General features: G+C 39.2%; 1 protein-coding gene across 1 annotated transcript in view; it reads right to left on the bottom strand.

The window, feature by feature from the left end:
- NCKAP5 (NCK associated protein 5) overlaps positions 1-15661 on the bottom strand; it is a 347214-nt gene that overhangs the window by 119879 nt on the left and 211674 nt on the right. Inside the window, exon 6 of the mRNA XM_058421378.1 lies at positions 9244-9334. Within this exon, the coding sequence (XP_058277361.1) occupies positions 9244-9334 (91 nt within the window). The remainder of the gene's footprint in view (positions 1-9243; positions 9335-15661) is intronic.

The following is a 15661-nucleotide window of genomic DNA, read 5'->3' as shown; positions in this document are numbered from 1 at the left end:
ATCTCAAAACACTTGGAGCTTTCTGTGGTGTGTCCAGAGCTTCCACAGGACCTTCTGAATATGATAATTACTGAACAGTTATCTTAGATTTCAGTGATTGAGTGTGGTGATCTGAGTACACTACACTACATTTCTAACACTCTTTCTATAATCAAGGCAGACTCTTCCCTCCAAACCCAAACTGCAATTTACAGATCCATAAACAGAACTGTTTATGTTTGCACCACTTTTGGCTGGGGTAGAGTTATTTTTTCTCACAGTAGCTGCTATGTGGTTTGGATTTGTGCTGCAAACAGCATTGAGAACATCAAGATATTTCACTCCTGCTGAGCGGTGCCGACACGGACCCAAGGCCTTTTGTGCTCCTCACCCCATCAGCGAGGGGCTGGGGGTGCACAAGGGGCTGGGAGGGGACACAGCTGACCCCAAGTGACCCAAGGGATGTCCCAGAACATATGGCATCCTGCTCAGCACCACAGAGGGGGAAGGCTGGCCGGGGTCCACTGCTCAGGGGCTGGCTGGACATCAGGCAGTGCGGAGTGAGCAGTTGTTTTCACTTGCATCACTTGTCCTCTTGGGGGTTATTTCTCTTTGTTATTTTCCTTTCCATTACAATTTGTTGTTGTTTTGTTACAACATTTCAATTACTAAACTATTCTTTTTTAAGCCCATGAGCTGTCCCACTTTTACCCTCCTGATTCTCTTCTCCACATCTTGCTGCAGTGAGGTGTGGGGCTTGGTTGCCAGCTGCAAACCGCAACGGTATATTTATAAAATGTGGAGGCTTTTCCTTGCAAAACCATTCTAGAGCCTTGATGCACTCTTAGATGATGTCTTTTCAGAGCTGTTCCTATTGCAGACCTCCTAGTGTTCAACACTATTCACTGTGAGCACTATGAAATGAGAATTTCTAGACTGTTGATGAAGATAAAAACTGTAGATGAGGGTTTATTTGTACTTTCATTAAGAAAAGCAGCCTCGAGCTATGCACAAATAGCTCAGTCTGACTGCACAAGCTGAAAAAAGGCAGAAATTGCTCCAAGCACTATAGACTTAACATTCCAACAAATTTAAATTTGTTTTCCAGTGTCACCTTGCTCCTCTTTCTCCCCTAGCATGACCTCTTTTTCCTAAATACAGCCTTTGAAAATGCACAGTATCCTCTGATATAGATCAAAAATCTTTATAATTTATTTCATTTAGCAAACATTTTTTAAAAAAAATCTAGATGTGTAAAAGACATATATAAAATCTAATGTGAAGTAAGTGTCCTGCACAATTCTCAGTACAGGAGTAACCACTGATATCTCTGTGATCTGATTATGTCTTTTCTATATGCAACTTAAAAAAAAAAAAATTCTTTATTTCCTAATGGGAATCCAATTAAACACAACAACCCGGGCCTGAAAAAAACCACAAAATAAATCATAACTGAGCAAACAAGTTACAAAATTAAAAAACATAAATAAAACATAAATTACATGCAACTAAAATTATATGCAATTGAAATTATCTTTGAGTATAAGGCTACAAATGTGACTTCTGTTTTACCTTCCTTGCTTTTGTCTAAGTATTCAGCTGTTTTCTCTAGCTTTCTTTTCTCCCAGTGGAAGGAGAGACTAAAATATAGCTTTGCTTTAGACAGCACATCAGTAAGTGTAATAATAATATACTTTTGTTTAGCTAACAGCTTTTGTTCAGAACAAGCTGACCAAAATTGAAGGAAAACAAAGGAATGCAACATATCACAAAAGTTTACAGAAATATCCCAAATTGTTCATGATTTAACATTACCCTTGTCAGAAAAACATATTAGAGTCTTCTTTTTCATCTCTGGATTTCACTTACAAAGTAAGCAGAGCGAGCAGCAACGTTCCCTAGATTAAATACTTGTGATGGATAAGAGGACCGAGCACATACTTTATGTTTCTGATATGTGCCTCCCTCCACCCGCATATCAATCTAAATGTACTCCGCATTTTTCTCCTCTCAGAACACTCCTCACCAGTACAAGCTATCATCCCTGCTGAACAGCTCTGCAGGAGCATTAATAAATTTCCCAATGATGCTTTTATTGGCCGTTCCATGCATCAAAAACAGATATTTCTTTTGAAAAAAGTTCAGATCGGAAAGGAGCGTTAAGAGCAGAAAACCTTCCGAGTGCACTTGAGGATGGAGCGTACTCCTCAGAGCTGGGCGAGGAGATGAAATTTCTGCTCCCCAGGCTCCCAGCCCAGCACCAGCTCCTGTCCTGAGTGAATGGATATTCCCATTCCCAGCAGCACTGCCACCCCCGGCACCGGCAGAGCCAGAATCAAAGACTGACCATTGTGCAGGTGACTCTGCCAGGGCAGATTCGGGCACAGCAGTGGCAGGGCAATGTCCAGGAGCTCACTGCGCCCCTGGGTCCTTCTAAAATGAAAAGCTGCAGTTACACTGATTAGCAAAGTTACCAGCAGGAGAAAAAGAACTGTTCTAAGAAGCTGCTCCTTTTTCATATACCTAAATGAGGCAATAGGAGAGTAATATTCAGTCTGATTTTTCATGCAGATAATCCTCTTAGGAACTGGTTCATTATAGTACCATACTTAAAATAATAATCTTTCCTTCCAGGAAACCTACATGTAGCATTTAAACATTTGTGAAGTGGTTTGTAGGTATTATAGTAACTACACTTGCCTAAAGCTACAGTATTAAAATACCTTTCTTTGACTGAAGTAGAAATAAGCCAAACTATTCTGAAATTCAAATTCAGTAAAGTTTATGTAACAGCAATTAAGAAAAAAAAAAAAAAAAAATTACTGTGGATTTAAGTTGCTAGAAATAAACCAATTTTCCTTCCATAGTATTTTGGAATGAGATCAGTGTATTAACTGACTAGTTCTCACCATAAGCACAAGAGGTTGACCTAAGAAGTTACCTGTGGGATTAGGAAGAAAAACAACTAGTTTATTATTCCATTACCAGGTAATTTTTTTTTTTTTTTTTTTAAGTGCCAGGGAACAGTTTCATGTCTCCCAGACTTGTCAAGAAAACTCCTGAAAGAAGATCAGAATTCATCTTCATGCAAAAATAAAAGGTAAGAACAATCATTCCAGATTAGATCAAAACTTCAACTTTTCAAATACATTATTGTAATTCAGATTAACCATCTTAACTTTTCCTGATCAAAAGAGCACTTTCTTTCCAAAATAAATTTACTGCTGTACTGCTGAGTTCTTGTGTTAAAATAATTTTCAAAGACGGAATGATTGTGAATTCAGCATAACCTCCCTTTTTTTTCTCCTCAGAAAATAAGAGAAACTTAAGATTTTTTTTTCAACTAAGCAAAATTTTGGATTTTTTTTTTCAACTTTTTAAAATTTAGTAACTAGTGTTGCTTTCTGCTGGTTTGCAAATATCAAGGAAATTATGTCAAAATGCAGAATGAACAGTATCTTCTATGGAGATGGGGAAGTAGGGAGAGAGCAATCCACTGGACCATACAGAAGTTCATTCGTTCAGGGAAATTGAAACAATCGGGTTCAGACATTGAGTGACTTTCGTGGATTCATTCCCCAAGTTGGAACCAGAAGAAAGATACAGCAAAACACTACATAGAAGAGGGAAATGTAAACTCGAATTATGGTCAGTATAATACAACAGAGTACCATCAAATCAGTCAATCTTTGCCTCTTGGTACTGTAGCTATCTAGAGGATGTGTGATGGATTGAAGTGGTGGTACAATGGCACCTGTACACTGGGAAAATGTAGATTGACATCTGGAGACCTCATCAATCCTTCTGCAAACTTCGTACTTCAAGAACTGCCATTACATTCTCAAAGCAAAGCCCTGATGGCAAGAAAGATGGTCAGGGTCAGGCAAAAACTGTGGGTGAATGGATATAATCAAATATGCGGATAACTCTTGTATAAATACAGGATATCCTTGGCTTGCTTTCTCTTTTATTTGCCAGTTCTTTGTTTTGAGATGCAGCCAAGGCCAGGTTGGACGGGCCTTGGAGCGACCTGGTATAGTGGAAGTGTCCTTGCCCATGACAGGGGCTTGGAATGAGATGATCTTTTAGGTCCCTTCCAAAACAAAAAATGTTGTGACTCCATGATACTGGGAAGGAAAGAACAGTTTGTTTTCTGACAAACAGGCACACAAATGGCACATTTCACTTATGAGACTTTGCTGTCATAAACACAACTCTATTGCTGTGCTTCGGTATCACAAACAACCAAAAAGGGAAAACGCTTTCCATCAAAACTGAAATTTTGAACAGTGTCTCAGAAGCACCACCACCCTCTTGTGGGGGTAGAGAATCCAACCTCATTTTTGTTAAATATTTATCAAAATCTTTGCATAGTGGCAGAAATCTACAAAAAGCGTAAGGCATTAAATTGTTACTGAACTAGCTCTGGATTTCTCTGCATGGAAAAGCAGTCCAACAGCAAATGCTTGTGTCCTTGACATCCCAGGATTTCCAGTGGAGCTCCCAAGAGTGTGGATGGCTCTTCTCTGCCCTTCTCTGTGAGACACAAATCTGCTAATATTTGCCCAGTAATGTACTCCTTAGTAGCTTAGTAGGCTTGGTTCACACAGTCCCCCGTGGGCACTTCAAATCCAGAGGCAGATGTTTAAGGATATATCTCCTTTTGCTGCAATACAAGTCAGCATTAAAAATCCTACGCGGATTTTAGCTAGGGAATTCAACTAGTGCCTTTTTTTCAATTCATGGCCATGCGCCATCTATAAAATGTTAGGTATCAATGGCCTGAACAATAAGCTTGTATAATTTTGTGTTAAGATAAAATTGTATTGCCAATAGTTACAGTTTTTCTTCTCGTGAAAGAGCTGTTGACACCAATGGCTGTGCAAATTAGAAGTGACAGCCACAACAACTGTTCTGCATTTGAGTAACACAAAAGCATGCAGACAAAAAATTGGGTTGATGTGGCCAACAATGCCACCTGAAATGTGCCTGTTGTCTTTTGTGTATGTTTTTGCCTCCCCAGTGTGACTGTACCATGTCTGTCCTGAGCTTTAGTGCTCACGTGGACAATTTCAGAACTATAATAAATGGTGAACTTACAACAAATTCTCTTCCTCATCCATTTCAATCATGGTACACTGACATAAAGTCAAAATGAGTTAAAAACCCCTTAAAGTCTTTGAGTGATCTGTAATCAGGTAAAACTCTACTCAGAGTATCCAGCATTGTGATCAAACAGGAATGTTTTTTGATAACCTTTGCTCAAAGGCAAATTCAAGAAGGAAATCTGTGGGGTACTTACTTTAAAGTCTGGGGTTTAAGAGCTGCACACAATTATTTCTGGGGAATACATGAGCTCTTGGTTTTGCCTTTCATGATCTTATTTTCACGTGCTCAATGTCTCTTGGAAACACCATAAAGCTAATACATAATAGAGTCTTCTAGTCAAATAAACTTTAAAGTAAAAAATATGATGGTTAAGGCTATTCAAATAGCATGCGTTCTTGTCTACATTTATGCAAGCATTCATTATAATTTTTCCCTTTATTATTATGTAAAATGGTAACAAAGGAGAATTTTATTTACAATCCTGCTTCTTAATTAATTTACCCAAAAGAAATCACATAACTCATCCGTAAGTCCAGCGAATTAAAATCCCACAGGGCATCTAGCTCTCTGGAAAGAGTTAGAATATTTTGCTTCAAGTAAAAATACTGGCAAGACCTAACAAAATATTGCAATAGCACTGCATGCTTTAGGCTCCACCTTCTTATTGCTATTATTCCAACATTATCCCTATGCAACATTTAAAGTTCATTAGCAAGAACATTTATTCTGGAGCCAGGCATATTGTTATTATAATAAGAACTCAATTTCATATCTCCCAGAACAATAATTAGATTTGTTAAATATATATATATATATAGACAATGTTCAATAGATCAAAAGCATTTATTGTGCAGAGCTATCTTTTATGACTATTATATATTTGCTTCAACAAACTTCACACACTAAAGCTAAGTCACCACCGTGTCAGAGAATATGGAACATATGTTGAAAAGTCACACTGGAAATCACCTAATTTGTCCCCATTTGTTATGAAATACAGAGCTGTGAATCTGCACTAAAATCCCTAACTCTACTGAACCAACTGATCGTGCAGTTTTGATCATATCACACTAATCAGAGAAAATGTGAGGTTCGGGATACTTTCCATAAGGTAACTGAATGTAGAGGATGGCTTTCAGAACAATGTTAGTAGTTATACGTTCAATAAGGTTTCTGCATGCATATGAATATAACATAAAAAATTTTCATTTATACTTCCTTCACAAAATAAGATTGATAATATGGCTATCATGTTCCCAAAAACCTGAATACATCACTGCTTTTAAGGAACATTACCTGGGTTTTACATTTGGTGTTTTTAAGGAACATTACCTGGGTTTTACATTTAGCTTCTATTCCTATTTGTGAATTATGCTTAGAAATATATCAAAAAAACGCCTGAGTACATTTGGAGGAATACAAATGAAATGTCTTTGTTGCAATATTGACGTATCTTGCTGAATTTGGACACAGCACTTATTTAAGATTCATCATCTATTTAAATGGTATGGTCCATGATTTCCACACAACTGGTTTCAGTCACACATAAATGATTCATAGAAAGCTTATTACTATGTTTCTCAATGTTAAAATGCATTGTAAACATTTCAGAGCAGAGATTCTTTGCCAAGTTCCTGTTTTGAGGAGCCTTTCAGATATGAGCAGTGACCGTGACACGTGGTCACTGCCCACGTGCCACTGCCCAGCTTTTACTGTGTGACTGGGTAACAAGCACACACTGAGTGAACCCATCTCTGACCTACACGGCAGGGAGCCATCCCAGGGCACGGGAATGCAACCATTCCTCGAAATTCCCAGAAAAAACCCACTGTTCACATTTATCACAGAACTGAACAAAAGGGATCTGAGGATGAACGGCTCAAAAAGACACTCAGAAAAAAAACCGCAACACAACACAAATGTCCTGTATTTCTGAGCTGTTTTACCAGCTACAGTCTGCTGTGTGATGCAGCAGCCTAGCTATTCCTTCAGGAGAGGAAAACCCATTGCTTCTGAGTCATGGATTAGGAGAGGAAATTCATAAGCAAAGGGGATTGCATACTGGCAATATGCAAGAAATGAAAATGGCCAAAAAACAAGCTGAGTGACACCATGAGTGAAAATGTTCCCAGGAACAAGAAAACAACAGGAAGGGAAGGAAGCTGCTATGCATTAAAATTATCCCAGAGACCCGGGTATACGGGTGTTTTAAGGCCCTGGAACAGAACAACTTCACTCTGAAAGAAAGCAAAGCTCCAGTTTGAGGATTTTGCCCAGAGTACCTCCCATCAAACTCAAACAGAAAAAAGGGAACGCAAAGAGTTGGTTTGCTAAGTGGAGGGAGTTGTCTGCTGGAGCCAAAGGAAAATGAAGAACTGTTCTCCCATCAATAACTGGGCAGAATGGCCTTGTTCTTTTACTGGTCAGAAGATAAACCCAGGCAGTATTACACAAAACACACCATGGAGCCCACTCTTCTGCCTGGCTGGAGACAACAAATGTCTGGATCAGTGTGGCCCAGAAGGAGAAGAAAAGCCAAGACCATACACAAATTCTCTCTTTTTCCAAAAATTAGGAAACAAATAAAAGAGAGTGAAAAAACTACATGGAAATATACAAGCACTGAAATTGGAATGATACTTTATCTCTCCTCTAGGAAAAAATTTCAAATTTCAAAGACCACATAACTAATTTTTTCCAGTTTAGTTCTTAAAAGAAAAAAAAAAAAAAAAAGAATGCCCAAACCCTCAGTTCTATGAAACAAAACTGCAGTATTTTTTTGCTTTTCTTCTTGACAATGCAAAGAATCTGAAACCTAATTGTGGTACCACCTTACTGGGGTTTCCACAGTAAGACAGCACAGAGAAAAGCAGATAATAAAATCATCCCTGATGTCTGTTATGATCAGACAAGTAATTCACCTTAAGGAGAGACTGACATCAAGCCCACTTCAGAACAACCACTATATGGTGGCAGGATAGAGAAAGAAATATGGATTTAAACCTTGAAATAAGAGAAGGGAACTGAGTTTCAATTTTGCACCCCAAAAAGATAGTGCATAGAGATGCCTTTGTCACCAGTTTCTAAAGAATTATGTTCTATTATATCTTCAACAAAAATTTAATTTGTCCTGAAATTAAATTTTACAAGCTATCATTTTAACAAGAAAATGTGATTTTATTAAAGGTTAAACTAAATAATTCCTTTCTCTACAAACCAAGCTAAAAATGAAGATTTAATTACAGTGATAAATACTCTTTAATATACATTTTTGTTTAGCTATACTGCTGTATTTTTTATCCATCAGCTGTAAGAATGAACTAATATAATTAAAACTTTTGAAAAGTGTTTTATCTGATGGATCACGACCTGGTATATATAGACTTTAATACATGATTTCAGTATTTTATAAGAATGCTTATTCTGTTTCAAAAGATACAGCACAGGACTGACTCCATTAAGTGATATTTTAAAAGAATTCATGTGCCTGATATTTAAATAACTGAGATGTATCTCACTCCTGTTTCCACTCTCTTAAATTAAGGTTTTCCACCACCTTAGGTTCACTGTTTCCAGGATGCAACAGTCTGTCAGGAAAATGTCAAACTCTTCTGTCTTATAAACAGATCTTGTTCCCTTTGAAAAACTGCTAAGATCTTTCTCTCCTGAATTCTGTCCTGAGACACTCTCTCTCTACCCCTAGTGAGGCTGATAAAATGCACCTGCCACAAGCAGGGATATGAAATGTGAAGCTTGATAGGGATCCCCACACTCAATAAGAACATGAGTGGTAAAATTATCCATCACATTCTGAGGGTCAAATTGTCAAAAACACCTGTGTTTACTAGAGATGCTGGAAAACATGACTTAAAATATTAAGTGCTTTAATAAAGGCTTCAAAACCAGTTTCTTTGTCCTCTGTGAACTATGAGGAGCAAAGACAACAGATAACATAAGGACAATAAAAGTGAAAAACCTTAAACTCCACTGAGAGAACACCTGGGAAAATGTAGGTGGAACCAACTACCACTTACAAGTATTCATAATTAATAAACAAATATAGGAAACAATGCCAGACACATTTATCTCCGTAGTGGGACTTTTGTTTTAAAGAACTTTTCTGTCACAAGAAAACAGGTAATAAGTCACTAATACCTGATATACCTTCATGATATTGACAGTTCCTTCTCCATGCTGGCCTGAGGATCCTTGGCTCTGTAGCAGATTTCTCACTGTCTCCTCCATTCTAGAGAATAAAAATATTTACAAAAGTCAACTGTATGGAAAAAATTTAAGAGTTGTATTCAGTGTTTTCTGTTCTTTACAAGAGACTAATGCATCCATGGCTACCATGAAATTAATATTTAAAGACAATCCTAGCCTTATAATGTTCTCATACTCCATGTTATGAATAACACATTAAGGGACCTCTTTTATCTTTTGAATATGCACAGTAATTAGCTGCATTGTTTAAATCCTACTGGAGCTCCATTACAAAAACTAAAACCAAAAGACATCACCTTGTTAACAGTGTAAACAGCACCATGATAAGATTATTGCCATTTAGCAACAGTCAGATTAAAAACCCCTCACACAGCTGTGCTCTGAGCCAACAGTGAGGTTTGTGCAGCTCAGACAGGCTGTCCATGGCATCACTGGTGTTCATTCTCTTGCTGTGTTATGGGTGCAGTCTGTGCCAGTGCCTTGTTTTATAGAGGCATGGCTGCTGAACACATTGACCCCTCTCTGCCCTTCCTAACAGGTGTAAAAAGCAAGGGCAGGCTCCAGGCTGGCACCATCTCAGGACAATGCAATCAACTTCAGCTCCATCAGTTACAAGAGGAAAGTTTGCACCTCCGTTTTGGAAGCTGTTAACAGGCACCATCAAAAGTCATCTTTGATCTACCCAGAATGTTAAACTGTGTGGTGATAACACTAACCCTGCTGAATGGAACCTGCTCAGAATAAGGAGCTCTGCTCCTTCCCACAATAGCAAAAAGGGAAGCCACCTATGAAACACTGGTCCATTCAAGGTGGATCAGAAATTAAGTCCCATGGGTTAAGGAGACGTCACCAAGGCTGACCACAAATAGCTGGCCTGGGAGTAGGGCTGGTTTCAGCTATGGGTAAGAGGAGGAAAAGGATCAAAACCAGAAGAGCAGGGATGGACACAACAACAAAGACACTGGGTTTCACAACAAAAAATGGTGAGTGACAACTCCAGGAAAAGGTCCTCACAGTTCTCCCGACTCCCCATGTCCTACAGAGATTCTCACTCCTGTACAGCACAGTGCAACAGCTTTTCTCTCTCCCTTCTATATTTTCCACTCTTTTCCTTTCAAGCAGTCTCAGTCCCTTGAGATAGTTGGAAAAACAGCCCAGACGGAATAGGAGCTGGAGAAGAGAAAACTGCTGCGGCACAGACATGAGGGTGATGCAAAAGCAGGAGAGAGAAAGGAATACCTTAAATCATACTGCCAGATACACTGTATATTAAAACAGTGACCTTGAAGAATGTGCCAATGTTCCTGAGCATATCAGACCAGGAACTGCCTGCTGTTGTTTATTTCTACTGTGTTTAGAGAAACATGACTTTTGTGCAGTATTCTTTCCAAATGAAATTGAGCAGAAGAATTATTCACAGCATATCTTTTTTGTATTTGTTTATTTCTAAGGTAACAATCCAGCGAGACAGAAAATATTAGCTAACTGCTCTGGCCAAAGTCCAACAGCATTATATTTTATAGGAGCCTCATAGTCTTTATGTTCTTTCAGTCTTATCAGAATGAATGGTATTGGCTAATTTAGCAACAATGTGATGTTCTTCCAGGTTTTCTCCTTTGAAGTCAGCCCACTACTCTACTTTTCAAAAAGCTGACACTGGGTGTTCATTCTACTCAGATGAACACTGACATTCTACTTATTCCTGTGATGTCTTTTTGTCATTGATGTGCAGACTTCTACACTGCCAGAATGCCCACAGAATAGTTTGACCATCTGTTGACCAAATGTGCACAAACCCAAGCCAGCTCTAATCTCTAGTGCAGACAGTGGTGCAGTTTTTCAGTTGCAGATTGGAACCATTTCTGCTCAAAGGCTGACCTTAATCAGATGCCTTTTACATGAAAGAGCAAATCATTTTGGTTCACACCATAAGTTCCTGTGCAGTCTTCACTGAAAGATTTAATTTCTTAACATGCCCACCATTTCATTTTTAAATTATTGGTGTAATAGCATTCTTAATTATTGTGTTTATCTATGCAAAGGCAGTTCCAGTGCTAGTCCTCCACAACATTCTTCCAAATTAATAAACAAACAAAAATGGGAGAAAGAATAGATTCAACCAGCACTAAATCACAGTTTTTCCATTTAGACCTAAGAGTATTAATGAAAATAAAGTCTAGTTGCATATTACTACAATCATGTAAACCAGCTCAGGAAAATTATGAATTCTTAAATTAAATAGGTCCTTTAATTTTCAGTCAAACTCAGATATAATCTATTTTGGACCACTAGACTGTCTTGTTGAACAGGGACAGGCAACCACACATCTTCTTGTGGCAATCAAAAACACCTTCCATCAGCACCCAGATTTCCAAGCAATAGGGTAATTTTTGCAACATGACCAAGAGCTCATGGTAAAGACACAGTTGAGACTTCTGTGGTTTTGCTGTTTGCAGCTGCTATGAAAGTCTGTAAGATCTGACCGCTACTAAGTTGAACCATAGACATAAGAGACTGTGTGGTCACATCACCATCAAACCACCCCTGGGAGGATCTCACACGTTTTGGGTAACCATGGAATATCTGGAAAATATGGAAATATGGAAAAAGAAGAGAATTCTAGGTTCTGACAATCAGGGAGGTAAATTATGCCTACAGTCAAATTCACTGCAAAGCTCTGATGACCAGTGCTCTTCAGTTTGTGAGCTGCTGTTTCTTCACTCACATCCCAGCTGTCCATTTTTAGGACCAAATATGGCACAGGAGGATAATCGAGACTTGTTTCTTATGAATGAGAGGTTTTGATGCATGAATTAATGGCACCTAAATTGAAAACCGATTGTTATCTTATGATCTAAAAATCTCTCCACAGTGACAGCAAATGCCAGAGCAATTTACTACAAACCCTATTTAAAGAATGCTAAAATAATGGAGCCTCTATAAATTTAGCTTGGGATTCCATGTTTTGCTCTCTGAACAAGGCCACCAAAGGGTATGAAAATTTTGGAAGTGAAGCAGAAAGTTTATGAGCTTTATGAAAGGTTATTTTCTACACACTGACCTGTATTTTTCCTCCTTCTGGTAACCACAAAAGGTTATCTGCTCTTGGTTTTGATTCTAATATCTCATCTGGACCCAATCCAACATCCAGCACTTCCAGATTATTTTAGGATTGTTATCCCCACACATGTATTCTGCCTTCTTGCTGGACTGTTTGCCAAGGATTCTCTGTATCTTATGTAATTAGCAAGCTGTTAAAATTTGAAAAATCAGTCTCTAAAGCTCATCACTTCTGAGTCCATATTCTTCAAGCACTATTTAAGAACATTTATTTTAGCTTTTCTCTTGTATTTTATTTACTGCCTCTTCATCTGAAGCATCTCACACAGAGCCATTAAATTTTCTGTTACACATGTAATTTGAATGGATATTGTCATTTTCTTGAAACTCAAGTGTTCCTTTCAACTTCCATTTTTAATAAATCTAGCGGGGATTTTTTAGGGGAAAAATAAATTAAAACAAAAGCTCCTTAAGTTTCCTGGCAAAATGCTGGTTTAGTGTAGGGGAACAGATCTCCACCAGTCCTAACCTAAAGATAAATTTCTCAAAGCACAAAACAGAAGAAGAAATGAGGCATTCAAAAACCAGAATCTGTTCTTGAAATATAAGAATTTAGGGAACATAAAATATTAATGCCACTGTGGAAAGCGCTGTCAAGATTCCATCTGGAAGATATTTACAATTACAATCACAAGTGCTCAGGAGTGGCTCATCCAGAGAGGATTCCACAAAAGGGATTGCTCTGAAGCCGTTAAAATGACAGTCTGTGCCACAAGAAGAGACTAAACAACTTGCTAAACTTAAGAGACCAAGAGGTTAAGTGGCCAGGTATGACTTACACAAGAGAATCAGCAAGAAAAAGTAAAGTGTAAAAAACTACAGCAACCTAAGGCAGATGATTGACAAAACAAGCTGTATTTCGTGGTTAGAAATACATTTAGGCTGGAATTAGGATGTTTTTAATCATTGAAAAAGTGAGATTCTGAACCAGCCTACCATGATGAGTAACACGATGAGAAATACAAACAATTTTAAGCCACAATTGATTAATTTATGCAGTTAATTACACATTGTGGTCAAGAGCAGAGGACTTGAATTTATGATCCACAGGTTCTTGCTGCTATTCCTCCTACATCATTCCTACACTTAAAATATGCCATTTTTCACATGCCATTGAGAGAATACCAGGAAATTAATCCAACTGCATTGGACAAGTTATTTATTTCAGCTTTTTTTTCCGAATGTTTTTCTGTGCAAGGGGGAGAGAGTAACCTATGGAAAGGAGGAAACAACATTCCCCGCCCGGGGAGCAGCCCACAGCACACAGCTGCTCAGGTGTCCAAGGCTGCAGGAGGAAGCTTCCTCTGTATTTTAGCTGGAGACTTGCTTTTAACACTTCTCAATGTGTTTCTTACAGCTCCTCTGCCTCCCTCTCCTGCCTGGCCCTGCTGGTGCAACTCCCTGCAAGTGCCAGAGCACAGTTTCCACCAGGCCAGGCTGGGCAGACCCTGCTGAGATTGATGCATCAGTAACAGAGGCAATCAAGCTCCTAAATTTCCTGTATCAGTTCTCTCAGGACCATCACTTTCACAGGCAGGCAGGTCCTTTGTGTCATCCCCACAGCAATGTCACGGTCAGAAAACCCACTTTGTGCCTCTCCCATAAATAAATAAAGTTCTGCCATAAATAAATACTCTCTAACCCACGCTCTGCTCAGCCATGTCCCACACAGCCCTTTTTGCAGCTCTCCCTCCAAGGGACAGGCAGATGAGAGTTTCAACTCTTCCCACCTTGACCTACTTCCTTCCAGATCTCCACAGGCTGGCAGCTACCCTTTGCTAGGTGCTATCACCTTCCCTTCTCATCATCCTCAAGCTGATGTGACGTTACTCGGTGGTTATTCCAAATGTATGTCACAAGAACTCCCTCAGCTTGATTCTGACTTAAGTCTTACAGAGATGTATCCAAAGGTTTCTATAGAATCCTACTGCAGCAGTTGAGATTTATATTTCAGCTTTTTCTTTCTCATGTCATGCAAGGCGCAGGGTGGTTTTTTAGTCTTAGAGAAAAAAAATATCAATAACAGAGCTTTCTTCAGCTTAAGTTCTTACTTCAGTGTAGTTAAAATTCTCAGGAGGGTATTTTTTTTCCAGCTCTTATCTGTGAGACAGTGAAGCTTCCTGTCTCCTATTTAAGTCTCCTGACTTCTCTTTTTAGTTACAGATTTCCTGGAGCTGTGGTCTGGGTTTTAGCTCCTTGAGCTGTCTCAGCCCTTCCTACCACCTGATCACAGACAAAGGAACAGGTTCCCCTGTGGTTTCTCAGCTCTTTTAGCTCCTGTTCACCTGTGAACCAGCAGTACTTTTACCAGCTGAACTTTGGTTGTCTCTTTGGAGACTGCATTCTGTCTGGCCTTGTGACTGAATTCCATGCCTCTGCCCAAGCTTTCTCCAATCTCATAATCTCATAATCCAATCTCATAATCCAACCAACCAAAGAGCTTCTCTCAGATCCCAAATAAATCTCTGTTTCCCTACTTGTTTGTATTGTTGAACTACAGGTTTGGGATTACCTGCATCTCACTTCCCTCAGCACTCCATTCAAAGCTTTGCAATGGAACAGGGAAAACATCAAAGTGGTATTACAAGATGTAACAAGAAGAAAAGAGCTCATCAACAGCAGTTCCTGTTCACTGCATCCTTGCAGGAGCAATTAAGTTCGTGGCTGTCTGAGCTGCAGACGCTGCTCACTCCCCTCTGTCTCCAGGGATTCCCATTAGGAACAGACATGGCTGCCTGCTCTTCTCAGCTCTCCCTCTGATCTGCAGGCTCATCTCCAGACTGTGCAGTGCCCTGCAGCCACACTGAGAGCCATGAGCCATGATGGTCCCCAGGATGACCCCTCCTTCCCAGGGCTGTGTCCCCTGTGCCCCTCCCGAGGAGCCCCTGCAGCCAGCTGTGAGCCCATGGCTTCAAGGGTGGGGGCCAGGAGACAGACACGACCTTCTGCAAAGAATTTAGATACTGGAAGTGGATTAAAAAGAGAGAGAGAGAAGTGCAAATGTGTATGTGATAAACTTAAAAAGAGAACTGACAGATGGGAAACGCTGGGGCTTTAAACCCCAAGGGGTTTTCAGTTCTGCTTAGGATACAGCACTGGTACAAGCCTTGTAACAGTGAGCTGGGTGAAGCAGAATGCTCAATATCCCCATTTAATATTTCAGTTGGAAAATAAGGTAATAACATCCTTCATAACAGCAGCAGAAAGACAAATGTATAATGTATAATTT

The sequence above is a fragment of the Hirundo rustica genome, chromosome 7, assembly GCF_015227805.2.
Source record: "Hirundo rustica isolate bHirRus1 chromosome 7, bHirRus1.pri.v3, whole genome shotgun sequence".
Classification (NCBI taxonomy): Eukaryota; Metazoa; Chordata; class Aves; order Passeriformes; family Hirundinidae; genus Hirundo; species Hirundo rustica.
The sequence above is the reverse complement of the archived record's forward strand: the minus strand, read 5'-3'. Positions and strand labels throughout refer to the sequence as shown.